Consider the following 20190-nt stretch of genomic DNA (forward strand, 5'->3'; position numbering starts at 1 on the left):
GAAACTGTTAAATCTTTTATAAAGGAAACATATTTTGTTCATTTTCTCTCCTGTAGGTTCTTTCTATTGCAGTCATTACTCCCACGTTTCAGTCATTGCCCAGAAATGGGGTGGTGGTGGACTTTGCCTTTTCCTTTTTGGTATTTAGACTACTGTTTGAATGTTCTATGTGAATCACATTTGTTTTTGTTTTATCCAGATGTTTCTTTACTATAAAGAAGTACAAAGGGTAGTGAATCCCAGCATTCAGAGGTGGAAGCGGGAGGATCAGAAGTTCAAGTTGTCCTTTACTATGGAGTTTTAGGCCAGTCTGAGCTACACAAGATGTGGAAAATCAGGGTGGAGGGAGGACTGGGATGTAAAGATAATCTAAGAAGGCGGGGGGGGGGGCAGGCAATCCTCCATTAGTACAGTTGCATCTAGTTTTATTTGATTATTTCAGCAGACATTCAACAATTGTTTATACCTAGTGAAAATTAAGCCCTGGAAAGACTAAAGGAAATACCAGTTATCACACATTATTGCTGTACTCCAGATGGAATCTGGGCTGTCTTCTGAATTCTAACTAGTGTTACCAAAGCTATACACAGAGGTACTTAAGGATAATTGAAATAAATACATGTATTAATTTTTTTTTCCTCGCCATGGAGAGAATCTGGAAAGCAGTCATGTTTATGTTTCCTTTGGCCCTAGATAACATCAGCAACATCAGCCAATGATTGGTTTGTACAGAGCCTCACACCCAACCCTGGTTGTTGTGTTCATTTATCTACTAGAGTATGAGAATCATTCAACAATGTGGATGCTTTTCGAAAACATATTCCCAGGACTTTTGGGGGAGTGGGTTTTGGATAAAGTCTCTCAGTAACTCGAGCTGGTCTTGAACTCTCAGTTCTCCTTGCTTAGCTTCCTGAATGCTGGGATTATAGGCTGTGCCACTTTACCGCACTCCAGGTCCAATCACTATAGAGAATTTGGTAGACTTATATTGGAGCCTTAGTATTTTCACAGCTTTAACAGCATTCTGGTTCTTGGGTTTTGAAACTTTTCAAGATCTAACTAGGTTTAGCAACCATTTCTATATATCTGAAAAGATATAATGATTCCTAGAAACTGCAAAACTACAGTTAGGTATGGCACGTGGACATCTACCACCAGCAGCAGGAGTTTGTGTTCATCAAATCAGAGTGTATCCTTTCAACTTCCATTTTGTCCCTCTGCCTCTTGTTACACCCCCACCTCATTTGCATTCTTTGTATGGAATTCAAAAATTTCTAAAGGCTACAATAAGAAAATACAGAGTGAAACATTTCAAAGAATTCTAGAAGACAAGATGTTTCTCTTGTAAGTTTAAACAGAAACTTGAGTGGAGGTATAGAAAAAGAAGGGCCCAGATAACTTGTCAATACTTTGGATTGCAAAGGGGGGAATGCCAATGCAGAGATCTTTTCACCTTGAGCTGGAGAATGGAACTGGAACTTTAATAAGTGGTTGAGGTGAGATGCCTAAGATTGAAGGTAAAGGACTAACCCTAACTGGGCTATGGGCAGGCTGGCCTTGTTAGCAAAGTCATGAGACAGCTTTGAAGGGCTTCTCTCAACTGAGCCAAAGCTGCCTTCTTCCTGCTACCCTTTTCTGCCCAAGATACTGGAAAGCACACCAGACTAGTACCAAAGACTACTATGCTGTGGCCACTCTGATCAAGATTTCTTTCTCTTCTTACTAGAAGTAGAGCTGCTGACCCCTGATTTTTGTGATTCCAAACAGCCTAGTGTGACCAGGTCCTCCTCCACGTCTAGTTCAGTTTGTTCTCCTATGCGGTGCCTCCTAGATGGACAAACAACAAGGTTTTTATCTTTATTCTCATCCTCACGTCACGACAATTTTGTACATGTGTGGTTGGGCCACAACAGTGTTCTCCGCTGAGGATTTTATAACGGTGGTTCCCAGAAGATGGCGTTGGTGGCAACTTCTAGTCAAACACCTGCAGCTGTGCTGCTGCTTCCTACTGTGTCCGTCCTGCTAAAGGTGCAGCTTTGAGTACAGTTCAGTGAGTTCAGATGGGATGAGAGCTCTCAAAGTTCGGAGGAATTCTGACACCAAGGATTCCAAACTCAGACACCTCTTTGAAGCAAGACTGGGTTACCAGTTGGAAGGAGGCCGTGGATTCCAGGGCTGATCCTGTCACACCAAAAGGGCCAAAGTCCAAACTGGCCTGTAGCTCTAGACACTTGCTCACCACAGCTTTTACTTCACAGTCTTTTCTTTTGCTTTCTTCTGCTTCTTCTGTTCCTCGTATTCAAGTATTTTCTTTTGGAAATAGCCTGTGAGTTCAAACAGGTGTTAGTTAGGCAAACTGATGAGCTCAGGAGTAAGTACTCTCAACAGGCCTGAAGTCTGATCTGTGGAATTACATGTCTACAATCCTAGCTATTGGGAAACTGAGACTACATAATGAGACTGTGACTCAAAAAAAACAGAAAGACCCTACATTCTCCCCTAAGCTTCCAGAATCTCTAGGCACTCACCACATTTAATCTGACCCGAAGGGGAATCCACAAATAGTTAGCTCCAGTATAAAACGAAAGAGGGCCCAGGCTGCTGAGTGATGAACAGACATCTCTGTACAAACTGCCTGCCCCTGAAGCAGTTTCTCTGGTTACTTCCATTGAGCCCCACTGCTCTGCCTGCCACTGAAGAGACGTCTCTGTTTCTTTGTTTGTTTTCTTTTCTAAGACAGGGTTTCTCTATAGGTTTGGAGCTTTCCTGGCAGTCACTTGAACTCAACAGAGATTCACCTATCTCTGTCTCACGACTGCTGGGATTAAAAGTATGTGCCAATAAAGGTACTCCTTAAGGGAGACACTTCTAGAGAAGTTGGTGTAGCTGTGTATACCTGCAGGAGGGTTCCTGCTCTTCTCTGCTTCCTGGATGAACAGGGAAAAAAGCTGTGTCTTCACAAACTTCTTCACAAATCGGCGCTTGGTCTTGGAGGTGATGGCTTTACAGAAGGATCGTTCTTGGAAGTGGCCTTGCCCACTGGCCTCCCGTTTGATATAGGACGCATAGTGGCCCACAGTCTTGACAAAGAACTGCACAAAAGGGCCTGAAACATGTTCATTGATTTGTTCTGAAGCTGCAGGAGACAGAAAGACCCATTATAGAGCAACAGAAGATTAAATTACCCAAATTCACCTCTAATTATGGTTTCTATTGTTGGCCAGAAGTTCCCAGGGGAAGCAACTGAGTAAATGATTGGAAAGGAAGCCTGGGATGTGAATGGCTTACAGCTACAATACCAACTTCCAGAAGTCTAGGACAGGAGGATTGCCATAAATTTGAGACCATGTCTCACAAGACAAAAAAAAAAAAAATGAAACTAGGAACTGGATAGATTATCTACCATTTCCTATGAAAAGAAGCAAAGTTTCATATTCAGAGTCTAGTCCCCTGACACAAGCTAGTAAATGGGTTTATTTTAGTAGACAAATTGGGAATCCTTCCCTCAAGCTCCCTGGGAAAGCCTAAAGTAAAAGAAGAGCTGAGAACTTACTCTTTAACTCATTTATCCCCTGACCAAGGGAGCCCAAGATGTCTTCTTGCAGTTTTGGCGGTAGGATGTCTTTTTCATCACCAACCTAGAAAGGAACAGAGCTAGGTCAAGGTCAAGGACTCTGGTCAGGAGATCAGGAAGGGGTCCAGGAGAATGTGAAGAGTGCCCTGAATTCTTGCTCTACTCCACCCCCAAACCACAGCTCCACAGAGAGGAACAGAAGTCATTTTGTTGCCTCCCGTTTGAATTCAAGCATGAGCAAGGTTCCCCACAAGTGTATATTGCTTGTTCAAAAGACACTGGCATATTGTGTCAGTCAGTAAGGCATCTGGGTCCTTGCCTGTGGCCTCACGAGAGGAAAAGAGCACAAGTTCATTCTCAGAGTGTCTGTTGATCAGTGGGACATCATGAGACTCAAAAGATGTTAGTGGCAAGTCTGTGCCAGCAGGTGCCATCAACACAAACACTTACCGACAATAAGAAGGTTCCTTCACAAAGATTCACCAACAGGACCTGAAGTAAACACAGAATGGCTTTATCTCTTCACAAACCTCAACTGTCAACTCCCTTTCTTCCCATAACTATAGCAGCAACATCAACATTTGTAATTCTCATTTGACTGTCTCTGCCTGACATTCTCATTCCTTTTTGTGTGTCTAGAAATCTCATTCCCCAGGTAGGAAACTGTTTATAGGAACTGCTTTCTTAATGCAGAGCCATGTGCATGGCACACACACAATAATCACTTTGCATATCTGCATATTTTATTTAATTCTAGCAGTAGTTCTGTGAAGCAGGTGCTATCTCATTTTGTGGATGAGATAAACCTAAATAAGTTCGTGTCAGAACCAAAGGAACTCCAAACTCCAACAGGCAGTTCAAATATCCAGACACAAGTTCAACCTGGCATATAAGAGGATTTCTGGTTGTTAGCTATAAGCCAGCATTCTTTAGGAAATAGTGAAACTCATTCCCACCTCCCAAAAGGAGTCATATCCCTTCCCTCTGAGAAACGACTCCCCTAGCTACTCATCCATAATCCTGCTATTCTCTGCTCTTTTTTCCTCTCTCCCTCCTCTCCTCTCCTGTATCTGTCTCTCATTATTCTTTCTCGCTATGCTCTACTCTGCTCTGCATCTCTTGCCATCTCCCTCCCTAGCCCTGCCCACGTCCTGTGTGCTGACACTGGTCAGTCTACTTCTTTCTGTCTCTGCTCTGGAGTCTTCCAGATGCCTCTCGCAGTTCTCTCGTATCTGCAGTAAAAGTATTGACCATATTATGGAGCCATCATGTCAGCGGTTTCTTCAGTGCGCCTCCTCGTCTACAGTTCCCAGAGGTCATGGTGCTGAGACCTAAATTGTGGTCTTTGAGATCACATTCCTCTTCTCTCCCACCCTCCTTCAGCATCTTGTCCTCTGGTGCACTCGACAGAGGCAGCCATGTTTTGAGCTTTTCACATTTGCAGTCTTAGGTACAATTGCCTAGAGTTCATAGAAGCTCCCTCAGATTGGCTGGAAGTGGAGGTCAGTGGTAGAGCGCATGTTTAGCATACTGTTGGACTGGATTCAGTTCATTAAAAGCTTAATAACAGCCTTGAGCCTTCCAGCAGGAAACTCAGCAAGGGGAGGACATGAGCTCAGGGTCAACAGAAAGAAGAAAGGAAAATAAGCAAAGGGGCCAATGCATGTACTGGCTACATATGAGGCAAGCACAGCCTGAAAATCCTACAATTTAGAGCACAACACGAAACAGTCATGCTGCTGATTCCTTGGAGTATGGTTAGGTAATTGGACCACTTCTAATATTCAAATTAAAATATTTTAAATGATCACATTTTGACACCTGAAAACTCATGGACTCTGACATTATCCTTGGTTTTGCTTTGAGATAGGATCTTATGTCGTCTAGGGTGGTCTTGAACTCTGATCCTCTTACTTTCACTTCCTACTAGCAAGAAATAGCACAACCAACCTGTACTATATTTAAAACTAACATTCAAAACCAGCAACAATGACAGTATCAAACTGCTACCATTAGACGGGGATTTGATCACCAATGAACAATAGTTCTCCAGATCCTGTGCTGGCATTTAAGGACTATTTGGGGCCCTATGTTCAGTTTCCTACCTGGGTCTTGACAATAGAATGAAGGATCCCTATGTGTTCCCTACTTTCAAATATAAGGAAAGAGAAACTGGAAAATTTGCCAAAGCACGGCCTGCACTGTAATTATTCATCATCAGAGGAGAAAGCCTGAACTAGTCCAGGCCTGAAACAACATGTATAAATAAAGTTTGGATGCCTTCATACAAGGAAGGCTGTTCATCTGGGAATGAAGAGAAGGGTAGGCATGAATATCTTTTTTGAGGTTGTTCCCAAAAATCTTTTCAGAATTTCATACTGTCTATGAAATTTCCTTTCAGAAAGCTTCTGTGGAGAATCAGAGAAACTTGCACTGTGCCCAAAGAGTACTTGTGCGAGCACTCCATATGACTTCCTCCCATATCCTTCTTGCCCATTTTTCAGAGCAGCTGCAAAGGGATAAATTGAGCAAAAGCTCTTGACTAGCAAGATCCAGAGCTCTACTGGCCTTCGTTTGTCTTCCTGCCTGACTGTCGGGAGGAGCCTCAGTTTCAGAGGAGGGAAGTTACGTAACTTCTGGGGTTGAGACATTTTAGGTTTTATTGCTAAAGTGGGGCTGATACCCTGCTCCAGTTACTCATAAGGCTAAGGGTTGTTCACAGGGCATGTGTACTCAGCACAAGAGCTGGAGAAACAAACTTCTCTCCCTCCCAGGAGTACCTTCTAAAGCAGGGCTTTGGCCTTTCTTTGAGTTCCACTGCCGCCCTATCTGCACAGTAGACTTGCTGGATTTACCAACCTCTTATGCAAAGGGGAAATCCTCCCACTAGGACTACCTCCGGGCCTCTTTAGTGCTTGCATCAGGATGCTTCAAAAGGTAACTCTGCCTCTGCACAGTGAGTTAATGGTTAATCTGGGCTGACCTTCCCAAGCAGTCCTGTATTCAGCTATAGCGATGATACTACAGTCTTTTAGATCAAAGCACATGTTTCAAGTTGTTTGTCCGCCTTTGGGGGTAGATGTATGGGATCATCTTACTTTTGTCCACTTACACAGTTGAACCCTCTTCTGTGTCAGGGTCATTACCAAGAAACAAACTGCAACAAACTCAAGGCGGATTTGATTCTATATCATCATTACCCACTGAGCTCTGGGCTACTCATAAAGATGGTACTTGTTCACATCTCTTCATCTTCAAGACTTAACAGTTTACAAAAGGGCTTGTTTCCAAGGAATTTGAATTCCAGTGGGGGTGTGCTTTGCACAAGCCAGCTGTGATCATTCATTTCACTGAGAGATCACTCACATGACTGCTCAGTATGGAGAATGAGCTAATAGGATCGTCCCATGAGCTCAGAATAAGTAGCATCTTGCTTCCTAAATCTAAAAAGGAGTCACTCAAAAGAAGAGAACCAACATTCACTGGACATGGGCTGAGTATTAGGTGCCCGGCTAGTAGCATAGCCATGTCATTTTCCTCAGTCTCTAGCAACTGAAGACAGCCATCCCCAGTTTGCTGATAAATTCAGGTTTAAAGGGCTTAAGCAATAGGTCCCAAATCACACAGTTGTTGGCAGCAGACTTAGGATACAAATCAAAGCCTGCCAGGCTATAAACCGTGCGCTCTCTTCAATGCAGCTTACCTCTTCCATGGGACTGTCCATAACCTCCTGTAGGAAGCGCATCTGTACCCCAACCATGAAGGGGGTGGGGCAGCAGACAGTGGCCAGAAGGCTCTCGGGGACCACAGGGATGTACGTGTGTGCCCAGCTAAAGGGGTAGAGCAGAGCCGCTGCGGCATGGATACACTGAGACAGGGTACTGGAACACAGAAGAAAGAATGGGTCAGCGAGGCTTCTCTGTTCCTATGCACTGACTCAGAGCCCCACGCCTACAGAAGCTACTGGAAATGTTCCTACGCTGGGTAAAAAAAAAAAAATCAAGTCTGGAAGCCATGGAGATCATAGAGCTTGTAGCTACTTGTTGCTAAGAGAAGGGTAGAAATCAGGAGAGGCGAGGCCCTACTACCAGGGAGGGGCCCCCTTTAATCTCTATTCCCAGCTAGTTCTTCCAAGTCATTACTGGCTAAAAATAAGAGTGGCTCAGAAGACATGTCTTCATTTAAGCAGGCTATGAGCGAACCTCTACTCTGCAATGGACAGGGATAACTAGAAGAATAGCACTTGCCCTTCTTTGAAGAACTCACAGCACAGTGAAGAAACAAACCAGCTGACACCAGGCTTTGGTGAAGAGGCAGAAGTATCATCCACAGCCATGTACCCCTAAGGCTCCCTGTAGCCATCTGAGGTTACTGAAAGCTCTCAGGTTGGTGCCCGAGTTAGTTTGGGAAATTCCTGGGTTCCAGGAACCACTACTCAGAAATTCCGGAAAGTCCCACAGAGGTGACTCTTGGAGACTTTGCTACACGGATTCCTAATGGCATGACTCTCCAAGTCACAACTCGACCTCTTTCCTTGCCCTCACCATACACAGCCCATCTCTGGATTCCCTATTCTCCACTAGCTCTCATGGCTTTTCCTTTCTCCAGCCAAATCGCCCCACATCTAAGGCCAATAAAAACACAGATGCGGAAACCTTGGTATCGAGCTAGCACTTCCTGAGTTTGAAAGACCAAGTCTCTGAGTGCCTAGCTAAAAAAACTTGGCGAGCTGGAAGTCCCCTCCCTGCACCAGCCTCCAGTTACTGAAAATTCCATGTGGAAAGAAAGTAGGAAGTGTTAATATTTCCTGGAGAAAGTTCATTCTTGAGAGGTAAATGTGCAGCCTCTTCACACCCCAAACACTGATCAATAGAGAAAGAACTTAGTTGGAGCCTGAGCCCCAGCTGCCACAAAAACTTCCACACAGGACAAGAGCAGCAGAGCCTCCTCTGAAACAAAAATCATGACCCTTTCCACAAGAATTAGCCTATGATATTTTCCTTTTTCACTATTGTTGACGTTACTATGTTCAACACACAGACCCCCTGACACCTGCCAAGATTCCTTTTTTCTTGAACTCATGACATCCCTTGATCCTCTCTAGTGTCCTCAACTTCTTTTCCTTCTTCCCCAAAGGATAGTACCAAAATAGATAGATCAAAGGACAGATCAAAATTATTGCTTCTTGCTGTGATGACACACATCTTGAATCCCAGCACTCAGTAGGTAGAGACAGGCAGATCTCTGTAAGTTCCAAGACAGCTAGGGCTACAGAGTAATCCCTACTCTTTTTATGAGTTTTTTTTTTTCCCTCTGCCTGACCCAGGTGTTCCTACATCCTTTTCAGATTGAATTCTCTCAAAGGTGGTAGCCAGCACATGGTAGCTTCCTGCTTCTACATACAGGTTTATACTCAACTGTGAACTGACTGAGCGTAGCAGGTCATCCTCACCGATCTGCATCTGCCGGTGCCCTGGGTGTCTACCACTGTGCATCATCACCTTTAATCCTCCTCATCACAACCATATAAAGCAAATCCAATCAATTTCATCCTACAGAGAAGCAGATTTTTACTTCAAGAAGTAAGAAGCTGACCTAAGCAGAACTATAGCTAAAAGTGGAAGAACAAGATTTGAAAGTCATTCTGCTGGTTTCAATACCTATGCTTAAAGCCAATACATAACCCCTCATCTCCTTCAGAGCAAACACAGAGTCTTCTTGCTATCTCCCCAATGCCTGGCATCTGGCAAACAGCTGACATGCAATAAATATTTGTTCAGTGAGTTCATAAATGTAGAGATGAGCTTATCCGCCATGCCATTATACAGCATCCTGTCCTCTTCCCCACCCACTTCCCTCCCTCAGCCTGGCCTTGCATAAGTGCAGAATCATGTCTGCATTCACCCTAGCTGGCCCCACCTGTACTGTACCAGGAACACTCCACGTCCTTCTTAGATTATAGTCAGGCGGCAATCAGGTCTGGAGATGACCAGACAAGTTGCACTACCTGTTTCTCTAGGCCTAAAATGCAGATCCAGGAACTCAAAGCTGGAAGGTGCACACATGGGCTCTCTAGTCAGACTGCCTTCAAGAAGCCCCAGTAATGTCTCTTGAATCGGGGGTGCGGATTAGTGTGGCCAGCCAGCGGCTGAGCTTACCTGAGACCTTCTGCCAGGAAGATGATTTTTCTTTCCAGGACTGCAGAGGCAAAGATCTGAATAATCTGCTCAAACTGCAGACAGTTCAACAGAGCACTAAAGTCCACATGCTCTAGGTGGGAGTCCAGGGGCCGTGTCAGGGAGATGAACTGTGGGACGACCAGAAAGAGAGGCTTCAGCAATACAAAACCACAGACCTAAACAGGCCTATCCCATTCCTCCTACAGGACAGGATCTGATCCTGCCTCACCCAGCAGTGGCTTCCTTCTGCCCTGAGGACAGCTAGGTGGAATCTTCAGTATGGCCCATGAGGTCCAGCCTGGGATACATCCCCATCTCCACAAGCCTCACTGTGTGAATGGCACATGGGGTCCAGCCTGGGACACATGCCCATCTCCACATGCCTCACCATATGCATGGCCCATGAGGTCCAGCCTGGGACGCATCCCCATCTCCACATGCCTCACCGTGTTCATGGCCCATGAGGTCCAGCCTGGGATACATGCCCATCTCCACATGCCTCACCATGTGGATGGCTCATGGGGTCCAGCCTGGGATACATCCCCATCTCCACACACTTCATCATCTACATGTTCTGGGGCAGAGCTCCTGTCCTGCCTAAGCCTGGCATGGGTCAGGCCTCCCATATACTGATCTCCTCGCTTCATTCTTATCCTCGAGCCCCAGATGCCCACCTTGGTCATCTTAAGACCTCCTCACCTTTTTCTCATGCTACACACTGCTTTCTCTTTCAGTGTGATTGCCTAATCTTCCTCTGGTTCTCTTGGCTCTCATGTTCTCTAGTGTGTGTACACACCATTTACTCATTTACACATTGATGGATGTGCCTTCTCCATGAGACTTAGCTCCGCGAGGTCAGGAGCCGCATTCCTTTCACTCAGCATCCAGAAAATGCACATTTAGGCACAGAACACCTCAGTCCTTGTTTCCCCTTCAATACTTATTCTTCCTAGTGACTCCCCGATTCTTCTGTAAGAATGACCAGGTTCAGAGGTACACATGGAATTTCCATAGTCCCCGCGATCCTGACTGGAATTCCAGTTGGGCCTCTAGTTCTTTAGTGACTCGGAACAACTGTACCTCATGACATGGGTGTGGACGTACGGGTGGGGATGAGTGATAAGAAGTAAAACAGATGGAGACTGTAGGGTAGAGATACAGGACACGCACACGGAGAGAATAGGGGTAAGGCGTAAGAGCAACTGGGAGTTTGGAGACTATGGACAGACTAAGCCCCATACATGATCACAGACAAAACTCAGTAGGCTAAGTAACTGCTGGTGGACATCAGGTTAGAAGGTGCAGCACATTGGGGTGACATTTTAGCTCTGCCAAAAATCATAATGCCAGGCTCAGCTTCCCTGTACCTTAGCCAGGTGAATGAAATAAGAGCGTTGGACAGTCCCACAGATGTCCACCCTCTCCAGCCAGTCACACACTTGTCAGCCTACCTCTGTGCCTGAGTCAGGGATGAAACTCTTAAGGGTGACAGTCTTTCCGGGTGCGGGGAAGGCTGCCTCTCGGAGACCTTGCATGAATGGGTAGATGACAGCCATGGAGATCTGGTGTCTCTTCTCTACTTCATCTAGTATCTGCAGGGAAAGGACCACAGGAAGCAAGGCTTAAAGGGATTCTACTGAATGCCCCAAGGCTCTCACACTGCTCCTGCTTCTACTCTGGTATTTTCTAGACCCCTCCACCAACTGGCTTCCATCTCATGGACAAAACCTACACCCTCAAGATTTCTTTTGATTTCATATTCCTTTCTTCTCCTAGCACTAACATGAAAGTACCAAGCCTAGCAAGTCATCTTCCATGTTAGCACTGGCTGGAGTAGCAGTCTAGAAGCCTAACCTTCTGGGCCTCACTGTCCCATTTCCTCTGGACTCATCAGGATGAAACTGCCACCAGCCTTCAGTGTGATTCACAGAAGTAAGATCCACCCAAGCAGAATACCATTGAGTTCCTCTCCCACAGCCAGAGTCCTTCTGGCCACCAAGACAGTCCATAGACAGAATCAATTCTGCCTTGATTCTGTCCCCAGCAACACAAATCCTTAATTTCTCTTCCAGCTTCATCAAAGTCAGGGTAAATCTAGAGATCCTCACTGTGTTTTTGCTTTTAGACTTTCATGGTACCCCCCCCCTTTTATGAAGGAATTTCTCATGTTATACCTCATCTGAGCTTCATACCAACCAGGAAGACAGAGGAACAGACAACAGTTCTCTCTGCAAGGGAAACCGTCTTCTAGATTTCCTTTAAATAGGGTTAAGCTCCAGTCCCTCCTGTCTCAGTTTTATCCAATATTCTTGATCCTGGCTGGGCTATCAGGAAGACATTCTACTAAGGGCTCAAGTTGCAAGGCAAGCAGCCAGGCAGAGCCAGAAAGCCGAACAGGCCTGCCTAACAGGCTCCGAGGAATCTTGTCCTAACCTTACCTTGGAGAACAGGCCGAAGCAGCCGATGCAACTGATGATGCAGTATACTTTGGGAAGGCGAGGGCCAGGACCGGCAGGCTGGGAAGGAACAAGAGTTTCCTTCAGGGCTACAGTTTCCACAAGGGTTTCCCCCACATGAGACTGATAGGGCAAAAGGTGGATGGGGGCCAGTGGTTAGATGGAGAAGAGCCTGTGCAGAGGTTCTCTTCATGGAACAGACCCAGGGTCAAAATAGTCACCAAAGTCAAAAGATGATGATTGCTATTTACAAAGCCACATTATGCAACCAGCCTAAGTGCCTCTCAACAAATGAAAAGGTAACAATAATGTGTCATATAAACAACGTGGAGTATTAGTCATATAATAAGAAAAACAAAATTATGACTTTTTGAGGAAAATGGATGTAGCTGGCAATTATTCTCTAAAGCAAAAGAAACCAGGCACAGAAAGACAAATACATGCTTTCTATTTCATAGGCAAGATTTGGATTTTAGAAAAAGAAGACATAAATAAAAGACATGAGGAGCTACAGATGTATCTCAGTGGTTAAAGAGCACACAGTAGTCTTCCAGAAGATCCAAACTCAATGCCCAGCACTGACTCCAAATTCAATGCCCAGCATTGACAGTGGATGACTCCAGCTCAGGGGATGCCCCTTCATCTTCTGGCCTCATAAGACACCCATACACATTTGTGCATACCTCACACACAGACATGTACATATGCACACATCCCGCATAGGCATACACATATGCACACACATATGTGTGTATGTATGTATGTGTGTGTGTGTGTGTGTGTGTGTGTGTGTGTATATATATATATATATATATATATATATATATATATATAATTTTTTAAAAAAAGAGAGACAGGAGAGCCAAAGAGACAGATCCATGATTAAGAGAGTTTGATGCTCTTGCAGATGACCTAGGTTTGGCTCCCAGCTACATGGTAGCTCACAACCATTTGTAACTCCAGAAGACCTAGCTCCCTCTTCAGTCCTTCAGGAGCAGCAGGCAAGCACACAGTGCACTTATGTGCATCCAGTCAAACACTCACACACTTAAATAAAAATAAAGAAAAAGGATGAAGATCATAAAATTAGAAATGAGATTATTTGGAGAGAGCAGGGGAACTGGTGTGAAGGGCATAGCAAGTATGTACAGTTCAAGTACATGGATTATACATAAGAAATACCATGATATCTGTTCTTTTATATACAACGGCTATATGCTAATAAGAGAAGAGAAGGAAGAAAAGGAGGAAGGAGGTGTGAGTGGAAGCCTTTGGGGGCCAGAAACCCAAAGGTAAACACTACTGACTCATGACTAACATGAGCTGAAGGTCAGTGAGAACAAAAACTAGTGTGTCTTAGCCATGAGGAAATGTCTAGAGAGGAAAGCATTGGAAAGCTGTCTAGCGAATCCTTGCTCTGAAAGCCAAGAATTAAACTTTGTTCAAATCTCAGACTGTCAGGGAGGCTCCAGGGAACAAGGCAAGCAGGCCTGCATAGAAAAGACTATAAGAGGGTTCTACTGGAGCATCTCACTGAGCCAGGAGAACCCAGACCGTAGCCTAGTGGCAGGGGAGGGGAGGGACAGTGTGTCCTTGTTCTTGTGGGGTTACTAACATGGCAGCATGTGCAGAGATGTACTCTCCCTAGAACCACCACTGCCACTGCGCCTGAGCCTTTGTAGGAGAGGCTTTGGCAAGCCCTGCTGTGGAGCTAAACAGTCTGCAGAGAGGAAGGAGCGGTTCTGAGGTTCTGAATAGCACCGACCAGGAGGCGCCTGCAGTATCCAATCTTCCGGCTTCCATCCACATTGGTCAGGACAAATGAGAAGGTCTCCCTAAGAGAGAGCAAACCAATGTTGTGCATTTGCTCATGAGATTTCTAAAACAAGATTAAAGTCAGTATCAAAGAAGTGAAGAGGAGGACCAAGGGGCGTTGCTGATTAACCACGAGGGTGATCACCTCAGTCACTTATTAAGCACGCAGTGGTGCCAAGCCCAAATGATCACCTCATTTGAGACTCAAATAACCTTTCTGAAGGAGGTTCGATTAGTATTACCACTTTAAAGACAAAGTAAGCAAGACTCAGAGAAGGCATTTCTTATCTAAAATTCGAAGTCACCGTGGACTTCCAGTGTTCATGATGTAAGAAGCTTCTTGATATTGTCTTGTTAGAGTCCAAAGACTTTCTTTCTTTTCTACCTTCTGCCAGTGGCAGAGTCAAAAAATAAAAAGAGTGACTGTTTCTTGAAGGACAGGATAGAGGCTCTCAAGCATCTTTGGATAGAGGTCAAGTCACAGCTAAGATCTTTGGCCTAAAGGACCCTAGGCAAAAATTTCCATGGTAAAAACTCAGCACACTCTCAGTAATGGGGGGAACACAAGGGCCACACATTTGACCTCCCATCCATATCTGATACCCTTGTCCCCAGGCTGAGTGGTTACCTGGGATAGTCTGTGAGGGGTGCCCACTCATTCCCATCGGGGAAGCAGAATAAAGGAATGGCTTTGAGCAGCCGTTCTTCCTCCTCCTGTTGACCCCTGAGCAAGTTCTCCCTCTGTAAGGAAAAGGCAAGGAAAGTTAAGCAGGGAGGCAGGGGCCAGAAGGCTATTAGCCTTCTTTCCTGTTAGTATGGAGTACAAAGGTGCCTTTGACATAGTCTGCATTCTAGTTCTAGCTGGAATGACCCCTAAGAGAAAATTTGTTCTAGGCCACATCAATATAACCTGGGATTAGAATTCACTATCCTGAGGAATTTTACATATTCAAAAAGGAGGTTAGACAGGTCATCTGAACCCCGAGAGGATGGCATCAGAGAGATACCACATCAAAGAAAAGAAACAACCTCTCCAGAGCTGCTAACAAGAGGGGTCGAAGAGAATGCTGCACTGCCCTCACCCAGTACACCACCACACAAGGGGGGCTCTAACGCTCCAGGAGTCTGATCTTAGCCTGTGTTTGTGTCTTGGGTCTGCCTGATTCTCCACCACACAGCAGGAAGGGCATGCCTCCTTAGGCATCCCTGCTGAAGCCGAGCTTTTCTGTTGGAAAAGGTGACTGAGGTGGAATTCGGAAAAACGAGGCGATTCCCAGAGGGTGAGAGCACGGGGCTCATTTCCCTGCTCCAGAAGTTTAGTCAGCCAGTCACCGCAGTCAGACCTAGATTCTCGGGGTGATACCAGAAAGCTAGGGCTGGGCCACAAAGGAAATGAGAGCAGTGAGCTCAGAGCTCCAGAGCTGGCAGGGTGGTAGGGAGCAGAACTTCACCACCTTTTAAACACCCTTCTCTTTCCCCACCTCTGCCCTCAGGCCCCACCTCTCCTCCGTCCTTACCTTGGGAAACTGGTAGGTGATCGTGGGTTCATAGTCATCCCCTGAACGCTTTTTCTTTAAAGAAACAACAAGAAGGTATTCAAAGAAGTGCTGGCCTCCAGCAAAGTTGGACAGGGAATGTTCCTGGGTCCTCTCTGGTTCTGTGGCAGCTTCCCCAGTATTGTTCTGTGAAGGTCCTAAAACAGAAATGCAGGGGCCCCCTGAGTATTCCATTCCTCCATTCTGAATGGTGTGTGAGAACCTGGGCAACCTGCATGCCTCAAGGCCACGTTGCCAGTGCTGATACCCAAGCCTGACCAGGCACCACCAGTCACTGGGTGGAACCAGAGCCAAGTGGGCAGTTTCCACACCTGTCCTGGAAAACCTGAAACTGTGGAGTGACACTGGGAGGCAAAGCAAACACTGTTGTAGAAACTGAGGAGCCATGTTGTGTAGGTTCTTGGAGGCCTGATGACTGAAACTGTACTTCTGCCTACCATAGCAGCTCTGGTAGCATTTCAAACACCCTGAGGAAATTTGTTCTAAATAATCAGATGAGCCCCTAGGGCATTTTCTTATGGCCATACCAAGAGCTGCACAGGAGACGTGACTAGCTCTGCAAACTGATAAGGTAATCCTCTCGGTCCGATCACATGGGGGCCATGTGGATTTTGGCATGCAAAGGGAAAAGAAGGAGGAGCACTCCAGGAGGAAACAGCCCATAAGAGGATCACCCCAAAAAGGAAGTAGGCAATCCAGTTCTGACCTGCTCGAAGTCGTGGCAAGCGATTTCGGAGCAGCCTGAGGGTTCGGCCTACCCCTTGTCCTTCCATCGCTCTGGGCTTGGAGGGCATGGAAGTTCTTTCTCCTGCAGGCTGGCCACAGGGAGCCTGAGAAAGAGCCTTCTGCTTTGTTCTCCAATTACAGCTTTACTAAGCCGAACCATGCGCTGTCTCCCAAAGGCAGAGAGCAGTTTCCATCCTGTGTACTCCGTAGTTGAGCAAGAAGGATGTGAAAGGACCCACGATGCAGCTTAACATGGGCACTGACAGAGGCAGCATCCTGGCACTACAGCTCAGCTCTTGGCTCCTCCCAGGAGCCCCAGGGTGTGGTAAGAGAAAAGGTCATGAGCAAACATCTCAAGGCACAGCTGCTTCTGGACTAAGAGCTTTAAATTCCGGTGCAGCAGACCATGTGGTGAGTCTTTACAACCTTAGGCAGTGAGGGATGCCTGGAAAAACCAGACCATGGACTCCAGCCCCTCTGGGATCTCAGCATAGGTACTTTACATCCCATATCTTTGGTTATTCTCTCAAATTGCTTTCTCAAGTTGCTCATCAGAAACTGCAAAGTCCCACCAAGCCAACTGACGAATTCTGAAACAGGCCTTCAGGATCTCAACCAAGAACACAGGACTGAACACTTCCTGCAACCAAGATGCCACTGCCTTACCCTGAATCAGATAAGTAATCTTATCCAGTTCTCTAAAAGTAATTTCTAGCAAGAGAGCCAGTCTCTCAACAGACCCCATGGATTCGCTCCTGACAGCGAAGGAAAGAACAAAGCCCACCTCTGAGAAGTTCCTGATATTGACGGAATAACTACAAAGGTAAGCCCCTAACTCCCTGTAACATGTTCTAGTCTAAGACAGGGAACTTTTTCATTAGGACTATTCCAAGACTCTAGCAGATTCCTTCTTTCTCAAGGAAGCACTGACTCAGGACATTGTCCCTAGCCTAGAGTAGGGGACTGGTTTCATCAGCAACAATGCGGATATAAGTGCATCCTCACCCCTCCTGGACTCCTGCTCAGTCTTTCCCCTGGCTGGGCCAGGTCAACATCCTAAACTGCAGACGCAGTGTTGTGTCTAAAGGCTGAGGAAGGGGGAAAGGAGCTATTGATAACCCAGGTTTCTCACAGAAAGTCCCGAATAAGGAAATGCATGGGATAAGAGGAAAGAGCCCCTGCCAGGAAGTTGCTTAATGGGGAGGGAGGAAGCAAAGTGATCTGGTGCCTGTGTCTGCCACTCCTGCAAAGAATTAGCAATCCTCTGGGAGGGAGTGGGTTGCTATGGTGGGAAGGCTGTCCCTCTGCTCCTAAGAGCTCTAGAACTGGGCTTTCATGGCACCAGGAAAAGTGGGGACTCGGAGGTCCAAAGTTGACTTGTTGGAGAAGCCCCAAATATTGTAAATAGGATGAGAGCTGGAACAGTGTGAGGGATAAACCGGGACACCCCAGGCAGTCACGTGTCTTTCCTGTACTCTGTATAGACGTGTTACATAATCTTTACGGGGTGTCTGAAGGAACAAGCACCCGCCTGAACCAGAAGGGAAAACTGAGGAATTAAGTAACTTGGGTAATTTAAAATGAACAGGATCTGTAGAAGATGAGAATTACAAGGGTTCCAAATCCAAGCTCAGGCCTTCTGGTGTATTACACAGTCAACCTCACATGGTGTGTGTGTGTGTGTGTGTGTGTGTTGGAAGAGGAGCAGTAATCAAATGATGGCTTGGACGCCAGAATCATCTTCCCGATCATCCCAGAACCTCAGGAAATAAGTCTTTTCCTAAGTCCTTGGGGCAGCATTTTCACGCCATTTCCTCCTGCTTTATCAGGAGAAAGTAGGCAACAGCAAAGGCAGAGATCCTAGACCAAAGAAAAGTAACTAGACTTTTTAGGCTGAGGCTCAAGAGAGCCGATAAAAGAGTGTTTTCTCCTTCTCCCTCTTTCAAAAGCGTTTGTCACAGAAAAGCATGAGAAGAACTAATTTGCATCAAACTCCTGCATAATATAACGCATCTCACTTAATCCCTCATGCCTGGGAATGAATTCTTATCCTCATTTTTAATTGAGAAAGGAGCCACCCTCTAAGGAAGTCAAGAGTCGGGTTACACTAGTTCCTCCACCAGAAAGCCCCTCCCACAACCACCTGAAGGAAAGGGGACTTTGGGGAACCTTGATCTGAAAGGCTGTTGTTTGTTCTTTGGTGAGCTGCTAGCTGCTAGCAACCCAGAACCACCACAGCAGTCTTCCCCACTATTGTTTTACGCACGCACGCACGCACTCACGCACGCACGCACCCACCCACAGACAGCCCTCTGAGAAACAACTGCTTGAGCCAGAAGGGGAAATCCCCCAGGAAGTAGAAGGATAACAAGAAAGTTGAAAAAGTCACACCCATATGATCTGACAGGTGCTAAACTTGTGAACAGGCACATATAGATGGGCCTGTCTTCCTGTTCTTCAACCACAAGCCCCCACCACCACCACCACCACTGCTACCTTTATGCTGCTGTAAGGGTCGGGTGGCAGAAGATTACCCGGGTCTAGGAAGCCCAAGAAAACCAAGCCAGACCTCTGCAGGAAAATTAAAAAAAAAAAAAGTCACATTTCCTCCCAATACTGCTCCAGCAATTGCAGACCCCTCCCCTGCATGCGAAGAAGAGAGGCATGTGCCAAAACAACCACAGCTGGAGCAGATGTGAGGGTGGCAGAAGTGAGAAAGGACAAAGAGCAGATCAGTCACAAGTCCCTGCAGATCCGAGAAGGAAGTACTGACCTCAAGTACCGGCGCCTATTACGAAAGGGGTCCACAGACCACTTGCAAATACTGGAAGGGGTGAACTCTTGGGATGACCCCTACAAATCTTTCAGATTTCAGAACCACGGGCTCTGAACCAACTCAGGGGTGGCAGCTCAAGGATAGCACTGGCCAGCCATAAACAACAGATGCTTGTTGAATGAATGGATACATTAATGAATCCTAATTGCCCTTCTTCCAAACTCCAAGGCACCAGATACGTAGAAAGGAAACGTGACAAGATCTTGTCATTTCATCCCTTCCATACACCCTGAACGCTTCCCACCTCACTGGTCAGAACTCAAGGTCAGGGTTGAGAAAACAGCTGGGCTGACAGTACCTATTCTCTACCTCCCTCCACCTCCCCCAGGCCCCCGCGCCTTGGCCAGTCCTAAGGTCTTGAAGAGCCAGTTTTTGTGGCGCAGTTATCAGCAAGGACAAGCTGGCTCCCAGGAACTGAACAAACGCCAATCCAGTCCTAGGCAGCTAGCTAAGAAGGGAAGCTAAGCGTCTCCCGGAGGGCTTGGCAGCCCAAACTCTAGCCATAAAGCTCTACAAGCTTCCTGGATGGAAGGACACGTGGCCCGCAACCCAGAGCCCCACAACCCTTGCAGGTTCCTAGTCACCCGCTCCCCCTCAACCCAACAGGTCTGTCCACTCTCTGATCTCTACCTGCTCTCTTGAGTTCACCTGCCTCCTGCCCAGCCCTCCCAGATCCCGCCCAAACGGCTCCTCGATCTTGTCCCCCGGTGCCGCACTGAGTATACAGTCCTGGCGCCCAGGTCCCCATGCCCTCTTCCCCGCGCGCTGTGACCCGCACTAACCCCCGCGGCCGCGCTTCAGTCTCAGGCTGGCTCGGAGGCGGCGGCCGAGCCCATCCATGGCCCCTCCAGTGCCCGGCGCCGGCTCCCACGTCCGCACCGGCCCCGCCCCCCAATCCTTGACCTGCGCTGGGGCCCCCTGGAACTTTCACTTTCACGCGGGAGGCGCGGGGAGGGGGGGCACTGGGGCGGGGCAGCGCACCTTCCGGGCTCCTGCCCAGCGCCTGGTGCACCTGGCCTGGCCGCGCTTCCCTGGTCCCCACCCTACC

General features: G+C 46.8%; 1 protein-coding gene and 1 long non-coding RNA gene across 3 annotated transcripts in view; one reads left to right on the forward strand and one right to left on the reverse strand.

The window, feature by feature from the left end:
• Dennd2d (DENN domain containing 2D) lies at window positions 1–20156 on the reverse strand. 2 transcript variants are annotated; one of them, XM_075981669.1, is made up of 12 exons: window positions 19925–20156; window positions 15542–15717; window positions 14653–14765; window positions 13975–14044; window positions 12192–12269; window positions 11205–11345; window positions 9733–9881; window positions 7278–7455; window positions 4025–4066; window positions 3554–3638; window positions 2897–3136; window positions 1–2324 (listed from the first exon to the last, which is right to left on the reverse strand). In XM_075981669.1, exons 1-12 carry the CDS (start codon window positions 19980–19982, stop codon window positions 2248–2250), a joined length of 1407 nt encoding a protein of 468 aa, XP_075837784.1. In that variant the 5' UTR covers window positions 19983–20156; the 3' UTR covers window positions 1–2247. The 2 variants fall into 2 exon arrangements, with proteins under 2 accessions (XP_075837784.1, XP_075837783.1); XM_075981668.1 differs by lacking the exon at window positions 19925–20156 and adding an exon at window positions 16287–16526.
• Window positions 16896–20190, forward strand: part of LOC142855070 (uncharacterized) — an 11257-nt gene continuing 7962 nt past the window's right edge. Inside the window, exon 1 of the long non-coding RNA XR_012911403.1 lies at window positions 16896–17129. This is a non-coding gene — a long non-coding RNA (uncharacterized LOC142855070). The remainder of the gene's footprint in view (window positions 17130–20190) is intronic.

The sequence above is a fragment of the Microtus pennsylvanicus genome, chromosome 7 (genome assembly GCF_037038515.1).
Source record: "Microtus pennsylvanicus isolate mMicPen1 chromosome 7, mMicPen1.hap1, whole genome shotgun sequence".
In the NCBI taxonomy this organism is placed as follows: Eukaryota; Metazoa; Chordata; class Mammalia; order Rodentia; family Cricetidae; genus Microtus; species Microtus pennsylvanicus.